The sequence below is a fragment of the Talaromyces marneffei genome, chromosome 5, assembly GCF_009556855.1.
Source record: "Talaromyces marneffei chromosome 5, complete sequence".
Taxonomy (NCBI): domain Eukaryota; kingdom Fungi; phylum Ascomycota; class Eurotiomycetes; order Eurotiales; family Trichocomaceae; genus Talaromyces; species Talaromyces marneffei.
In genome coordinates, this window is record NC_072352.1 from 799,276 (window position 1) to 814,639 (window position 15,364).

General features: G+C 45.2%; 6 protein-coding genes across 6 annotated transcripts; 1 reads left to right on the forward strand and 5 right to left on the reverse strand.

The window, feature by feature from the left end:
- Positions 1-99: 99 nt before the first annotated feature.
- EYB26_006607 (uncharacterized protein) lies at positions 100-703 on the reverse strand (the record flags this gene model as incomplete). The annotated part of the gene is made up of 2 exons (XM_054265883.1): positions 100-633; positions 701-703. 2 exons carry the CDS (start codon positions 701-703, stop codon positions 100-102), a joined length of 537 nt encoding a protein of 178 aa, XP_054121858.1.
- Positions 704-2,262: 1,559 nt separating this feature from the next.
- EYB26_006608 (uncharacterized protein) lies at positions 2,263-3,374 on the forward strand (the record flags this gene model as incomplete). Its single annotated transcript, XM_054265884.1, has 3 exons — positions 2,263-2,594; positions 2,662-3,060; positions 3,116-3,374. The coding sequence occupies 3 exons, from the start codon at positions 2,263-2,265 to the stop codon at positions 3,372-3,374; spliced, it is 990 nt and encodes a 329-aa protein (XP_054121859.1).
- A 530-nt stretch (positions 3,375-3,904) lies between these two features.
- EYB26_006609 (uncharacterized protein) lies at positions 3,905-4,858 on the reverse strand (the record flags this gene model as incomplete). Its single annotated transcript, XM_054265885.1, has 2 exons — positions 3,905-4,622; positions 4,803-4,858. The coding sequence occupies 2 exons, from the start codon at positions 4,856-4,858 to the stop codon at positions 3,905-3,907; spliced, it is 774 nt and encodes a 257-aa protein (XP_054121860.1).
- A 747-nt stretch (positions 4,859-5,605) lies between these two features.
- Positions 5,606-6,697, reverse strand: EYB26_006610 (uncharacterized protein; the record flags this gene model as incomplete). The annotated part of the gene is made up of 3 exons (XM_054265886.1): positions 5,606-5,830; positions 5,906-6,221; positions 6,294-6,697. 3 exons carry the CDS (start codon positions 6,695-6,697, stop codon positions 5,606-5,608), a joined length of 945 nt encoding a protein of 314 aa, XP_054121861.1.
- Positions 6,698-7,501: 804 nt separating this feature from the next.
- Positions 7,502-11,617, reverse strand: EYB26_006611 (uncharacterized protein; the record flags this gene model as incomplete). The annotated part of the gene is made up of 8 exons (XM_054265887.1): positions 7,502-7,512; positions 7,588-7,794; positions 7,848-7,962; positions 8,062-8,347; positions 8,409-9,419; positions 9,478-10,227; positions 10,295-11,428; positions 11,535-11,617. 8 exons carry the CDS (start codon positions 11,615-11,617, stop codon positions 7,502-7,504), a joined length of 3,597 nt encoding a protein of 1,198 aa, XP_054121862.1.
- A 1,132-nt stretch (positions 11,618-12,749) lies between these two features.
- Positions 12,750-13,820, reverse strand: EYB26_006612 (uncharacterized protein; the record flags this gene model as incomplete). The annotated part of the gene is made up of 1 exon (XM_054265888.1): positions 12,750-13,820. The coding sequence occupies one exon, from the start codon at positions 13,818-13,820 to the stop codon at positions 12,750-12,752; it is 1,071 nt and encodes a 356-aa protein (XP_054121863.1).
- Positions 13,821-15,364: the final 1,544 nt, after the last annotated feature.

Consider the following 15,364-nt stretch of genomic DNA (forward strand, 5'->3'; position numbering starts at 1 on the left):
CCAAAATAGACAGATAAAACAAACGAGTGCGATCAGTGATTTATAGTGCATTATACTGCAAATTGCAAAAGATATAGAAGCATTCTGATCTCAGAGATGCTATGATGCGGATATCGTTCTTGTCGAGGCATCATCCAACTGCCAGTAGTTCTTGTGGTTGCGCTTGTTCTTCTTTCCAAGGCTCTTGACTCGTTCTATACATCCATTTATCATGGATGTTCTCCGAGATTTGTCCCACTTGTTGCTGTTGTTGGTCTTATTGCTAGATGTTTCCCGTGTCGCTGGTATCCGCTTAGTTGGCGCCTGGGGAGGGGAAGTATAGCGATTAGGAGAGGCAGAAGAGGAGGATGATGATGGTAACCACGAAGTTCTTTTGCTTAGGGCCGCCGAACCTGCGGCAGCCCATGCCATTCTCTTCGACTTGCACGATGCTACCATATCTTCGGATTCGGTTCTAGCGGCCGCTGGTGACCATGTCATTCTCTTCGAGTTTGAACGTGACGCTGATGATGACGACGAGCCTAATAGCCCCTCTTGATATGTATGCGATGGCCATGACGCTTTGTATCTGTTTTCTCGAGATAGAGCTTGGAAGTGTGATTGGGCTGAGAAATCGCAATATCCGAAGGACAACTATTCCATCAGTCAGCAATTTGTTAATACGAGTAAGATTTTTTATGTATTATGGAGGGGCAGTTACCATTGTACAAGGATAGGTACTCATAGTGAATTTACTGTCGCTTCGTATGCCAAAATCCGGTAGGTATGTATTTCTTCCAAAGTATAGATGAGTTGCGGATTGAATGCTCGACGCACCTTATATCAGCTACGGCAGGCAATTTTTATTTTTAATCACGCGGAAACTGAACTAAAAGTAGGATTCACAAGTATAGTATAAATGTTTTCCTTCGAATGTCATCATTGCCATGGCGCATCATAGAATGTGCCTCTGTTTATCCCATGCCCTAATTGGCTCAGATCTCATTCCTTATCCCTGGAATCCCAACATAGATATCATAAGGCTGCAAGAGCGTAGACTTGAACATGTGTACATTGCCCCCCTCATTTAGTACATATTTGAACCATATTGGCCTATTATTCGCAAGTCGGATCTAGGAATAATATTTTGTGGTACACTGTCATGTCGTATTGACAGTCTCGTGCAAAGGGAGCATCCACATCGCTGCCTGGGCAATGCCAGTCACTTGCATGAAACTAAATGCTAAATTCCTTACATATACTCACGTGTTAACACTACAAATACTTTTAATCTTACTTTTCCCTTTCATTTTGACTAGTGCTTGACTCAAAATTAGGATGGTTTTAAGACGCTCACCGATGGCTGACGATGCCTCCTGATTCATTCAGGTAGGATCCGAGGCTAAGATACTATAGGTTTCAGAGTTGATTCATAAATTGGTCAATAATTGACATCGAATTAGCTTGGCAGCATGGCTGAAGGATCAAATTGTGAATGTATCAGAGTGTTTTAAGATTCTACCTACGTATTGGGCTTTCTCGGTGGCCCCGTTTTAGATCTGCAAATCCGTTAGTGTTAATGCTGTCATTTTTACGTTTTAGCTAAGAGCTAAAGCTTATTAAAGTATCTCTAGCTCGTAGTAAACACTTAAAGCTGGCCTTAAATTAAGTTTCGCTGAGCCCCTTTCTTGGGGCCACTCTTCGGTTCAATACTCTCTAATTGGAGCGAGCTTGCGACTCTGCTTGTCAAACCTGACTTGACCGTCCACAGTTTACCCACGAGTGAGTCCCAATGCAAGCTCGAGAACACTCTCGAGGAGATCTAGGATATTCTTACAAAATGTCCGTTTTATTGGATTGGGGAATGGTAGAGAGAAAATAAGAAGATGGGATGCGTCGCATTGTGCGACTGCCTTCTCGGGCTGGATGAAAAGTGCGCAGTTTCATTCCAGAACAAATGACAAGACCGAAAGCCAAAGGCTACAAAAATACTACCAAAACAATCATGCATATTGATCAGTCATACAAGCTAGGCAAGGCAATGACCAACAGATGAAGATTGCCTGAGGAATTGGCGTGTCCATAGAAATAGTTCTCATGCCGAATCGATTTCCATTTCGAGCACAACTGTGTTCGCCGGAGACTTTTGGTAAATAATGTGGGAAACCCGGAGACTTTTGGCATTGCCTACATAAAATTGAAGAATTTAAGCAAAAATAATGAGTTTCCCTGATCTCAACCGCAACAATTATTATTAAGCTATAACAAGGCTATAATGCAAAAATGGCACTTCAGCTATTTCCTGACGTTAGCAAAACCACTGCTGTCCGAGATGGAACGAAATACTCCTATATTTACATCCCCGCAGCCGAATCCACAAAGCCTGCGTTCTTACTTCTTCACGGCTTTCCGAGCACGAGCTATGACTGGCGTCATGTAGTACCGTTATTGCAAGAGCTTAAATACGGCATTCTCGCTCCAGACCTGCTTGGATATGGTGACTCGGATAAGACGACAGATGTAGAAGCGTATTCGCTCAAACGAATGGCAGATCATATCCTTGAGCTGGTTGTAGGTGAAGGACTAGAACGAGTTGTCGGTGTTGGCCATGACTGGTAAACTTTTTAAACTTATATTCGCCCTGCTCACTACCTGGCATTGGCTGATCCTCATCTCGAGAAGGGGCTCTACACTTCTTTCAACCGCTGCGTTAGCTTATCCGAGTCGTTTCTCTGGTTTGGTATTCACAGCCGTTGGCTACAGTCCTCCAGCACCGTTCGATCTTCAATCTGTGAATTCGATGGTGCGAGAATACATCGGATACCCTGCATTCGCGTATATGGAGTTTTTCAACGAGGATGATGCTGCGGCTGTGTGTGACTCAAACCCAGCTTCGGTCACATCAATGTTGTATTCCACGACACCGGAGGACTGGAAAGCGCATATGGGTACAGAAGGTGGAGCAAAGGGATGGGTTATCAGTGGTAGGGTGGCCCCTCCTCCATCATGGATGAGTGACGAGGAAGTTGCTACGCATGTGCAAATTCTCAGGAAGGGGGGGTATACAGGTCCATTGAACTGGTATTAACTCCTAACCAAAGTGTAGGTCAACAATTCCGTGGCTAACTATATGAAGGTATAAATCATTTATTCGTGGAATCGACAGGCCGTTTCACGCCCAGTTCACCACTGATGAGAGCAAGAACCTCAATATCCCTGCGCTGGTGGTTACCGCAAAGTATGACTATGGCAGTCGCCCGGAGTTTCAGATACCGGCAGCAGAAAAACATTTGTCAATTCGACGCATTGAAATGTTTGATTGCAGTCACTGGATTCCACTGGAAAAGCCAAAGGAGCTAGTTGCATTGTTGGAAGAGTTTGCGAGAAGCTTATGAAACAACTTGGTGCTGCTCGAGGACTAGATATTTTGAAGAATATTAGATTTGGGTAGTTCACAACTACGTACAACATTATGGTGTCGGAAATATTGGAAACTGTATCTCACAAGAATGATATGCTTGTTGGCTAGTGTGAATTAGTCAATCTTTCTCGTTTCCAACGAATTTCCGAGCAGGATGATGACAAGGGCTAGTTCAAGTTATTGAATGATAATATCAGGGTCATAGTTACTATGAAAGGAAGCTTTGGAGGATACAGCGGAGGTTTGTGCGTGTATTTCTATTGTCAAGATAGTAGTAAAGAAAGTAAGATCACACCATGAGTTGTTTGACACGAACTTAAACGCGGAATGACACCCATCTCCTGAAAAATTAAATAATATTATAACACATATGCTAAAGCAGACCAAGATTGGGCATTAGTCGAAGAGGTCATGCTTGAAGCAAGAGTAGGAGAGTAGGAGAATGGATATGCCATCAAAGGAGGCTTGTTATAGAAGGAATCAGAATGTGAAATGCCCGCTGTCTCACTTGTTTCTGCGTTGCTTTAGAATTTCGGTTTTGTCGGACATCCATTGGCATAGCTGGTCGTATTCTGCCTTGATCGCCTCTTTATGAGCATCTGAAGAAGAGCGTGCAACCTCATAGGCAGACCGTGACCAAGTGCCAATAAGTCGATCACACAATGCAATCCATGCAAGTCTCTCTTCCTTGGCTACCAACTTCCACTTATGCATCGTCTCAAGTGTAGCTCGTCTGTTAAGGATTCCCACAATCTCCTGAGGCGCGTCTGCGATTTTGAATCGTAGCTCGTCCACAGGCCGTCCGTAAAGAGATTGAAATCCCATTTTAGCGTTTTGCAACCGAGCGAACTCTCTGCAAGCTTCTAGATAATCTAGAGCTTGTAAATCCACTCTGACATTCCCTCCATGGACCATTGCATTTCTCTGGAAACGAGCCTCGCTGTCGAAATGTGGGCTGAGCTTCTCCAACTCGGTCGCACGAATACTCAAGATCTGGAGACGAAATGGCTCAAGAAGATCGCGTTGTCTTTTTAGTTCGTCCTCCGTTTTCTTGTAAAGAGAGCGCTGTTTGTCAAATTCGAGCCGTTGATTCTGCAATTCGGTTTGAATATCAACCTGTCTCTCTTCCAAGCGATCGAGACGGTCCAAGAGACGAAGGCCGCCCAAGTTACCGACCCGCTTCAATTCTGGCTTGAAGAGAAGCTCTTTTGGGTGGAGAATGCTTTTTCAAATCTGTTGTTGAAGGGCCGCCATTTTTGACGAATCTGGTTCAAGATGATCGGGGGAAGGTATGGCTTTATGGAAGACTGCCTCCCACGTCTATTTATCAGTGCTAGTCAGAGAGATAGATCCAAAATTTTGGCGATAATCGAACATGGCGGAAGAATCCAGTCAAATTTACGTTACCTCACGAGTCATGGCCAGGCAGGCACAGTTGCCTCTCACTTGAGAGCTCATGGTTCCGAGTACCCAATTCTAGTTTTTTTTTTTTTTTTTTTTTCAGTTTTAGGGGTATGGGCATTATATTTTCAGAAAAATTAGATATATAATCAGATTTCCTATCTATATGCTAATTCCTAGAAGTATATTCCAAAGTAGATGCATTGTGATTATCTAGAGAACCATGACTGAAATAAAGAGGAGGCACTTCTCTTTTGCATGGATTAACTTTGTGTATCTTATAAGTCAATAAGAGGTCAGTATTGTCCATTCATTTTTCTGTTAGCAAACATGAATGATCTTTTTGTTTTTAAATAGAAGAGTAGACCAATAGAGATTCTCATAGGTTAATTTATGGAACAAAACACTGTAGCTCAGGACAACCTGGACATGTTGGTTGAGGCTTAAAAAATAACAAAGAGTCTACCAGCAACAATAAAAGAATGGGAAAGTCCTGGGAAATATTTCCTTGTTCTTTTATTTCAATCTATGCCATGTTTTCGTCTCAATTTCATTCAGGGCGTTTAAATTGGTAGTACGTACCCGCTTGAGTTAATAAAAGCAAATTTGGCGCATCAATTCTCAGTCAATAGATTGATAGTACTATTTATATGCCTACATCACCAAGCAAATGCCCTGCCCTGCCTATATGCAAATTTGAAACGAGACAGTGCACAGAAAGTGTTATCAGATATTTCAACTAGACTATTATAATGGTAACACATCTAAAAGTTGAAATGAAAGTATCCTTATCAAACCTTTCGCCTACTTCCCCTGAAGTTGCATCACAATCGCCACCGCAGCTCCTGATCCCATGTACATAGCCGGCGTCACTGCCTTCATAGGAGTAGCGCAATCGCCAACGGCAAAAACTCCCGGCATCGAAGTCTCATTGAACATGGGGGATACCTTAATCTCGCCGCTCTCGATTGTCTCGAGTCCTAGTTGTTCTACAAAGGGGCCGTTGAGAACGTATTTTGGTCCGTGAGCCTGAACAAGACAAGACCCATCGTCAGTAAACCAAAAATTCCAGAAACGTAGGTTACAGGAGGAAGGGATAATTACCAAAAAAGCTTCCTCGGTTTGACTTCCATCCTTGAAATGGATGATAATCTTCGGCTCAGCCTCGGTTTCACGTTTTTCTAGCCTCGCGAAAGGGCGCGAGTCGACATTGAATCCATCCACGTTTGCTATCGCTTCTTGTAATGTTGAAGCCTGATCGTTGTTGCCATTGGTGTATATGGTGACATTATCAACTAGTCTCTTTGCCATGTGGCCGACGTGCATTATCCTCGGTGTGAGGTCAAGGAGGTCTGTTGCCAGGACACCCGCTGATTTTGCGCCGCGCTTTTCGTAGCCATCGCAGAAGAGGCAGTGGTGTCTTGAAAGGTCAGTAAAACTGAAACTACAACACAAATAACCGTAACTTAGTTATATATATGTCTAGACTTACATAACCTCCCCCCAACACTCCACATAACCCTCAATCTCAGGAAACACATCCTTCACCCCAACCGCCAACACAAGTTTCTTTCCCCTCCAAACTCCTCCGTTCTCATCCCTCACCTCAAACCTCCCATCGGCTTGCTTTGAGACCGATTCAATACCAAAGTCATGGAACTGGACCGTCGGCGCGTATCGCGTCAACAAATCCTCGCGAGCCTTGGCACGGAAATCGGCGGGGTCGCAATGATCCCAGCCCACAACGTTGTGCATGTGTTTTGTCTTTCCGTTACGGAATACAGAGGAATTGAAGACTGCTGTGGTGTGGAGTTGGCGCGCGAGACCAGTTGCGGCTGAGAGGCCTGCTGGGCCGGCGCCGATTATGAGGGCGTCGAAGAGGGTGGTTGGTGGCATGGTCATGTCTTTCTCCTCCTCAAATGAATGGAATAAAATAGTCTGGATGGTTACGAAGATGCGAATATGCAGTGATTGTTCAATCCAAAATATATATATATATATATATATATATTTGTAAACGATGAAGAGATCCCGATGGGATTATATACTTTTCCAACACTTCCCAAACACTGCCCCCCCATTCAGCCCTCGGAGACATTCAGAAATCGTTCGGAGACATCAACAGACAATCCCTGCACCCACCACCAATGGCTCGAAGAATCCATCTGATAAACCCGATCAATCCAGAAATGGCCATGAACTTTATTTATGCCATATCCAATGAGAATGCCGATCAAAGTATTAAAGAATAATAACTAGTTCTTATTTTGTAGCCTTTGGGGCTGGCCTTCACACGACACCCGTTGTACAGTACTTTATTACTACGTTCTATATATAATAACTTGCACTGACGGAATTTCATTCTTAAAGCTAAAATTAGGCGCACCCAGCCAGGTGTTTATAAAAATAGCATCGATCTCCATCGAGAAAAATGTTACCAAAGCATTACATCGTGGGTCTTGCTGGTAGTGCGGATATAGTACGGAGTACTTGTAGCAAAATTCATAGTAGACGTAGTGTGTATTTTCGGGATAAGTACATCCTACTATAATTGGTTAGATGGACTGATGTGTTAACAGTTCACGACCAGAACAGATAGATACTCATATAGTCAAAAGCTGACCAACTCCACTATCATCCCTATCTCTGGGTATACCATAATATGTGCATAGTCCCAATAAAACTCCGACCCCAACTCCATCATATATGACCTGGTGCATATGTACCTTTTAGAACAAAAGAAATCATAGGCGTCGATCCATCGCTTCGGAAGGAGTTCTACATACTCTTCTCAATAGCTCGTTTGAGTTGTTGTAGATTAAGTGGCTTAATCAAATAGTTGTCGATTCCCGCTGCTACAGCTTGCTCTTGCATTGTAGCCGAAGCAACCCCAGTAACCGCAAGAACAGTAACGGGTGAGAGTGACTTCTGCTTTTCGAAACCTCTTATCTGACTAGTCGCAACTAGACCATCCATAACTGGCATTGAGATATCTTTTGGGTGATGTCAGTATGGTTTACAAGGGATAGTCAGATGACCAACTCACCCATTAGCACAAGGTTGAACGGCGTGGAGCTCTCTTTATACTTGTTCAGCGCTATCAATCCATTTGACGCAGTCTCATATGTATGACCTAGTTTCCGAATAAATGTCGAAAGAACCTGAAGACAGAGCAAAATTTAGTATAACGCTCCAAAAGGAGTAATAAGCATAAAACGAATCTGTAAAAGAAAGGCATGAGTAAGTAAGGGGCTATGTACCTTGAGGTTGATATCGTTATCATCCACAATGAGAACGTGAAGACTCTGGTTACTTTCCAAAAAGCTGTCACGCTCTGACACAGGCGTCATGACGTCTAATGTCGGTATCGACTGTCTAGTCCGGATTGATATGACTTCTGTAGGATCTGCCGCTACAGCCGGCTTTGCTGCAGAGCTTGTTGATAGAGTTTCATCGGTGGTCAAAGCACTGTTCGACGATATTGCTGACAGACTCTTCATTTCTGAGGTCCATTTCAGAGCTTCCAAGATTTTACGAGCACAGAAACTTGTGGCAATTGTAAGTTAGTGGATGCGCCAAAGAAGCCTTAAAAAAGGGGGGTACTCACGGTGGATGTATGGTATGAACGACATCTGCTTTGATGTTGATGAGCTTGACAATGCTTGATGATGGTGGTCCATTGCGCAAGACCAACAATCGACTGAAATTAATCGTGTCCGTCGATTGCAGTGACTCGTCTGCGGCAATCTGCTCCAGTGTTGTTTCTTCGATGATGGCGACATCGCCGACTGCTTTTTCAGGTGTCTCAACAAAAGAGACATCCCAACCAGGATACTGTGTAATCACATGAGTGAGGAAGCTCTGTACACAAAGTCTGCGTTTTGCCTCAAGACTCAAACTGCCCGACGGTACTTCTGTCACGTCAGAATACCCGTTAAATCCTATGAGGCAGAATTGTGTTTTGAAAGATGTTGATGTCCTCGACGGCGCAGGCGATGCTGGAACTGACGAAATTGGAAGGAAAATATCCACTTGAGTACCTGTTTCGGATTCACTCTTCACGTCGATCGTGCCCTTCATGAGACCAATAAGCTGCTGTACAATGCTCATTCCCAGCCCGACTCCTTCAGAAAGCGTGTCCTCCTGTGCAAAGGGAGAAAATAGCTTGTTCTTGAGAAAGTCAGCTGACATTCCACATCCGGTATCAGTTATTGACAAGTGAGCAAATTCCGACGCGGATGCTTCTGGCTTTTTCTTGAGTTTGGTTAATGAGACCTCAATGAAACCCGCTTGTGTATATTTGAGCGCATTGCCGAAGATATTCATAATAATCCGTCTCCACGCGCCCGAAATAGATCGCATTTTCCAATTGCTCTGGTCCGTCACACGCAGGACTACAGACATATTTCCCATAATTTGTTTAATCTTTTCTTTCTCCTCAGCAGCCGCAGTACCCGCGTAACGTGGAACATGTAATTTCCCGGCATAAAGAGCACTAACAACCTCTTCTAAAAGCACATCGAGGTCGAACACAGTCGCCAAAGTCGTAGAGGGATCATTAAAAGGGTTTGCGTCTTCCTCCATAGTCATAAGATTATTGATTTTAGTGAAGTCTAGGCTATAACACAGAATTAGTGGGGTTTGAACGAAGGCAAGACAGATATAGCAAAACTTACAGGTGATTCATCGTATCCAAAAGAGTAAGACCGCACGTTTCAATCATCTTCACCAAATCATGCTGATCAGGTTCTAATGAAGCCTCAAGCAGTAACTCCGCACTAGCTAGCACTCCATGTAGTGGTGATCGCAGCTCGTGACTAACTGATGAAATAAAGTCTGATTTTGAATTTTCGAGCTCAAGAGATTTCGCTTTTGCGATCTCTGAAATAATTGTATTCCCAAATATCTTGAAGTAGTGGAATTCTTCTAGTTCAAGAGGCCGTTCACTGTCTCGGCTCCATATAAGGGTACCCGCCAGCCAATTGCCCTTGTTCCAGTCCCAAAGTGGTAGAAAGACGACGGTTTTTGCGCCGGGGAAATAATTTACCAAGCGTGATGATGTTGCCTGAAGAGCATTGCGCTCGCTTGCAGGCGACTGGCGGCCATTCTCAAATGGTCGTATACGAGATCTTCTTTCGAGCCCTATTCTTTTTAACTCCCCAACATTGGAGGGAACGACTCCATCTAGATCAAAGATCTCTCCTTCGGGATAACTGATAACCAAATGTTGAAGAAAGGCTTCCGTTACGAAGCCTGTGGAAGGAGTATCTGAAGCGGTTCCATGGGCGACTTCCGTAGATGCGGAACCGAGAACTTTGCAGAATGCATCCTTATTATTTTCAGAGGGAAGGCTTGGAGGGCGTGATGTGAAAGCAGCATCAACAGCTGTAGGAAATGGCTCCCAGTTTGTCATTTCCACCGGTCCGCTTTAAAACATTAGTTACAAGTCAAATCAACAGTTTCCCGTTTCTCACAACGAAAGATTAAACTTACATTCCGAAATTGCAGCGACAAGCATCTAAGAATAGCACACCATCCAAATCCATCGAATCCCTGAGCAAAATGCTTGCATGGGAGAACAATGCATCCACTCGTCTCGAGATAGGAACGCTTTCATTGACGGTTATGAGAGGTGTGCCGGGTCTAGTGGTTTGTGTGCTATGGTGCTCCTCTTCGGTTAAAATTTTGCGTATTTTGTCTTTGGTAATACTATAGATGGAAGGCTGAGATGTACCGGACTCCTGTGGTAGCGACGATGAAGAGATATTCCTTGTGACTGTGGGTGAATCTTGCGTCAATTGAGTTGGCAAGGCCTCTCCGGTCACTTTGCTTGATGGAGACAAGGGTCGTCCATCATCTGGAGATGGTTGCTTTGACAGAGGGGGCAAGCTTTCCAGTCGACCAACGACCTCTTGTAGGGTTGCTGTAGATGACGCTGCATCGTCTGGTCGACCCTTAACAAAACTCATCAAGCCTTGCACTAGTCGATCTGCTCGTTCATGGGAATGCACAGTTCTAACGTTCTCGAGATGACGGGCAATCGAGTCGGAAATTTCTTGTAGAGCTGCAACGTCTGCGTCCACGAAGTCTTGTCGTGGCTTATCATCTACCACACAGAAACTGCCAAGTACGTAGCCTGCAGGGCTGTACACAGGCACTTCGGCATAAAATCTGAAATGAGGCCATCCGGTAACATATGGTCTATCCTTGAAACCCTCTTCCTTTGTAAAATCGCGAACGATGAAACGGGTCGGATTCGCAGTCATATTAGTCGTATTACGAAGTTCCGGCACATCCTGACCGGTAAATAATTTCATCACATCAGGACAAACACCAAAAAGGAGATCTAACTTCGTAACACCGAGATATATTCCATCGTCGGGGAGATGGATGTTACGGTTCCGTAAGGATATGGATGCCGTGGCTTCGGATATTATATGCTGGTTCTGGTTATCAATGAGAGACACAAATGCCCGGTTGAAACCGAATCGATAAACACCCAACTGCACGAGGGCAGTCAGGACGATATCCTTCGAAAGCGATGGCCCATCCGGCTGTTCGTCGGGTTCAATTAGCGCCAGAGGATCGTCGGAAGAAGTAGGCGGTTGGCGAAAGGCACAGTAATACCTGTTCAAAATGAGTGTGAGCAATCTACAAAGAGTGTGTGCGCTAAGAATTTGGCCAAGAAAGATAGCGACGATATGGACACTCGACAAGAAAACAAAGATCTTACCTAGACAAATCCCGAATACGTCTTTTTTCAGCGTCGAACTGTGGGGGTTGATCGAACGCAGGAGCGAAGGGGTCTGCTGCCATCGTTATATTTTCTTGCCGTCTTGTCTCGTCTGATGCTTAAAAGACCCAGCAAGCGAATGTGCCAGCGCTGGGCATGTTGCGCCTTGGAGGATAGGATGAGCAATCGGCGCTGCTGGACATTCTGATGGCCACGAGGACCGACGAAAGGCAGCCGATACGAGATGATTGGAATATGGATGAGAAAGAAACAGAGGTTTCTACTATGAGTAACTTAGGTCGTTGAGGAAGGTCGTTCGATGGGGAGAAGGAATGTTCGCAAAGGGAAACTGCCCACATTTTGGAAGGCCCCTTTCGGCCCACTGACGTCATCAAGTATAAAACGACTATACCCGATTGGGATAGGGTTAGGGTTACCAGATTCAGTTACCAAAGTTTATTTCCGAAGGTACATCGTAGATGAGGGAACATTGAAAGTAAGTCAACGCACGAAGACATGAATTCGATTGCTCTATGGCATATAATCGCACAAATACCATACCGACTGCGCCTTGTCTCCATTCACAATGTCCAACGCAACAGCACTCCTACTATTCATACTCGATACAAGAAATAGAATGAAATTGTTGATGACAATCTGATAACCTATTGAGAAATAAAGTGGGAACGTGTAACGTATCGTATTCTGTGTGTCTTGTGTGTCTTGTGTGTCTATCTGAAGGGAAACTATTGGACATAGGTTGCCATACATAATTATGTGTAAGACTGTGGACGCTAATTTAGTAAGGAGTTCTCTTGGCAAATCCTTGTGATGAGGACCGGTTGATATCCAACCGATTGGATTTATGCGCTGCAACAACCGCATCCGGGATAGCTGTAAAATATCGTCTGTCACCTATGTACAGACAACTATGTATGCTACGCTATCTACACTCCCAGCATTACTGTCGGTAGTTGCCATATGTAGTTAGACTATCCGGGGCCTGCACCGCCTCCACTTCTTAGTTAGACTCGCTGGCGCTGCCGGCTTAGAGGCCCCAATATCATCATCACCTTATGCCTCCACGGGATTTCTCCTCGTAGATCCGTAGAGCGCATAACAATGTACAAACGAATAGAGTATTTATATGGGCAGATCTGCCACATATATGCAAACGTTACTAGTAAATGAAATATCGCTTCTGGAAAGAAACTCTTAATAAAGAGTAATCTTCTGGGACTTGGCACCAGCGTGATCAGCCAAACTCAAGAAGCTGACACCGTCGTTGAGAGCCAACAAACCAGCCCAGTTGCTTGCAGCAGGGAAAGTAGTCAACTTATTCCCCCAAGTAACACCACCATTACCGCTGGTCAAGATCTTGATAGCCTCACCGGAACCACCATCCTCATCGGTCTGGAAGCTAGCAACGAGGGTTCCACCGACCTTGATGACCTGAGGAGCCTGCGCATTGGAGCCAGCAGGAGCATAAACGGTTTGGCGGTTACCCCAGGTGGCGCCGTCGTCAGAGCTGGTGATGGAGTGAATAGAGAATTTACCGCCGTTGGTCTCGGACTCAAAGACTGCGATGAGGTTGGAGCCGGAGACTCGAGTGACACCGAGCATACCATCACGTGCGTTGTTGGAATCAGCACCGGAGATGACTGTGGCAGAAGTCCAGGTAATACCGCCATTTGTGGAAGTACGCATCAAACTGTCCTGGTCGGCTCCAGAGTTTTCGCGAGAGTAGTAGAGTTGCAATGTGGTGCCATCCTCAGCCATTCGGAGGAAAGGTTCCCAGTTTCCGTGAGTTGGGCCGGGGTCCGAGGCTGGGGTGCTGAGGTAGGCCCAGTTGGCACCGTTGTCATCAGAGTAGCAGATAGTAATACGAAAGAAGGTGTAAACGCCGTTGGAGCGATCGTGGTTCCTGAAGGCGACGAGGACACGTCCTGATGGGAGTTGGTATATGTACGGGTTATCAATATCGGTTATAGCAGTAGGTCCTCGGGCGACTGTTCCGATTTCGTTCCAGGAAACTCCCTTGTCGGTTGAGCGGGCAATAGTGACGATACTATCACCGTTTGCGAAAGCAGTATAAGCACTGATGATTGAACCGTCCGAAAGGTAATTGGCACGGGGGTATGTGCCGCTTCCTACAACCTCTTCTGGGCCCGACAGAGAGGGAACAACGCCAGTTCGCTTGTCGACAGGAGCAGCGATGGTTATTGGGATGGCGATGAGGCAAAGAGCTGCGGCTGTAAGCCGAGCAAGCAATCCGTGAGCAACCATAACCTGTTTCACTCAGTAAATGTCAGAGCTGGAAGTGGGCAGGGGTATACTGACTTGAGAAATGGTTTAAGTGAATTCTATTTATAAAATAAATCCGTGAAAATCTGTGATAAACGTCATTCAGTGGGAGTAGTTATCCATTTATATACAATCGAACCTGTTTAGCATTGTTCTGAACAAGATCCAAAGGTTATATAAGTCCCAAAGCTGTCGGAGCTACAATACCTAGCCCTCCGCAAAGCATAATACTACCCTTAATATTAGTGATTCTCCTATGGCCACAGTCATCAATCAGGGCCCGGAGAATTGAGGCAAGGATGTTGAGCCAGACTGTGGCATTGCCAAACACTACTCAGGGTCTCCACTAGGCGAAGCTGTCAGCCAGAAGATTTTCCTCAGAGCCTCTGGATCAATCAGAACCCGGGGCTGGCTTCTTTAATGTTGGGGTTAAGGCACCCGATGCTACGTAGCTGTACATGACCTCCAGTAAGTGAACATCAACGATGACAGTTGCGAGGCCCTATGCGAATAACACGAAACTTGGGATTCTGCTGATGAACATTTATATCAGCAAAGTCCCCTGTCCCAAATTCAAACAAAAAGAACCATATTCAGATCATGCACGGTGATTAATCGGTCCATTTTGAAAGATCAGCTCCCTGCTAAGACGTTCTTCCAGAGCGATGGGGTTAGTTCTGCAATGGTATTGGAAAATATGTCACTCTCATCTCAATTGAAGTGATATTCATGTCGTCTTAAAGTCACCAACGCCAATAGGCAGGACTTGCCGTCGTTACCCAAGATGCCATGGCAATTGGCGGAGAGGTAGTGTGAGCAACCGCTCTGGCCAATAATGGAGTAACAGCGACATTGTTTCCTGGTTGCCTAAATGGAGTATATATCTTGCTCATGGGATCCAGATTCTTTCCAATCTGTGAGAGTATCTGTGCAGGATGTGTAGGCATATGCCTCATGAACTTTCAGAAGGACTTCCGGTAAGGAGGCGCCTAGGGTTGTACGGACCACCAACATTCCCTTGTTTTATATTGTAGGGAAAGGGACATGGGTGGCTTCATTCTCAAAGCTAGATAATGAGGAATGTCGACTGCAATATATTCGCAACTGTCCATTAGGGATCCGATGATAGAATGTCACGGGAGACTGCGTGTAATTACTTCCGGCGGAATCCTAGGCATCCGTGGTGTCTCAACTTCCTCGACAGCCATCTTTTTTTCACCGCCACTTGTCAGACAAGGCGTGACAGAATTTCAGAGAATATTCCAGCAAGTCGCAGTAAATCATCGATACTATATCAGTACTGGCCACTTAATGATAATATTTCAGCCTTCAGCATGGAGAGAGAGCTATTAGCTCTGGCGGTGAGTGCCCACCAATGTACCCCGGAGTCCGTGGCCAGCCGACATTTGCATCCTAGAATTGCATGCACTACGGATCACCAGGGTGCTGTGGAGTGGGCTATCCCTTTCTTACATGACTGTTCGCCGTGATCGAGATACGCACCCAATGGGCGAGCGCCGAGATTT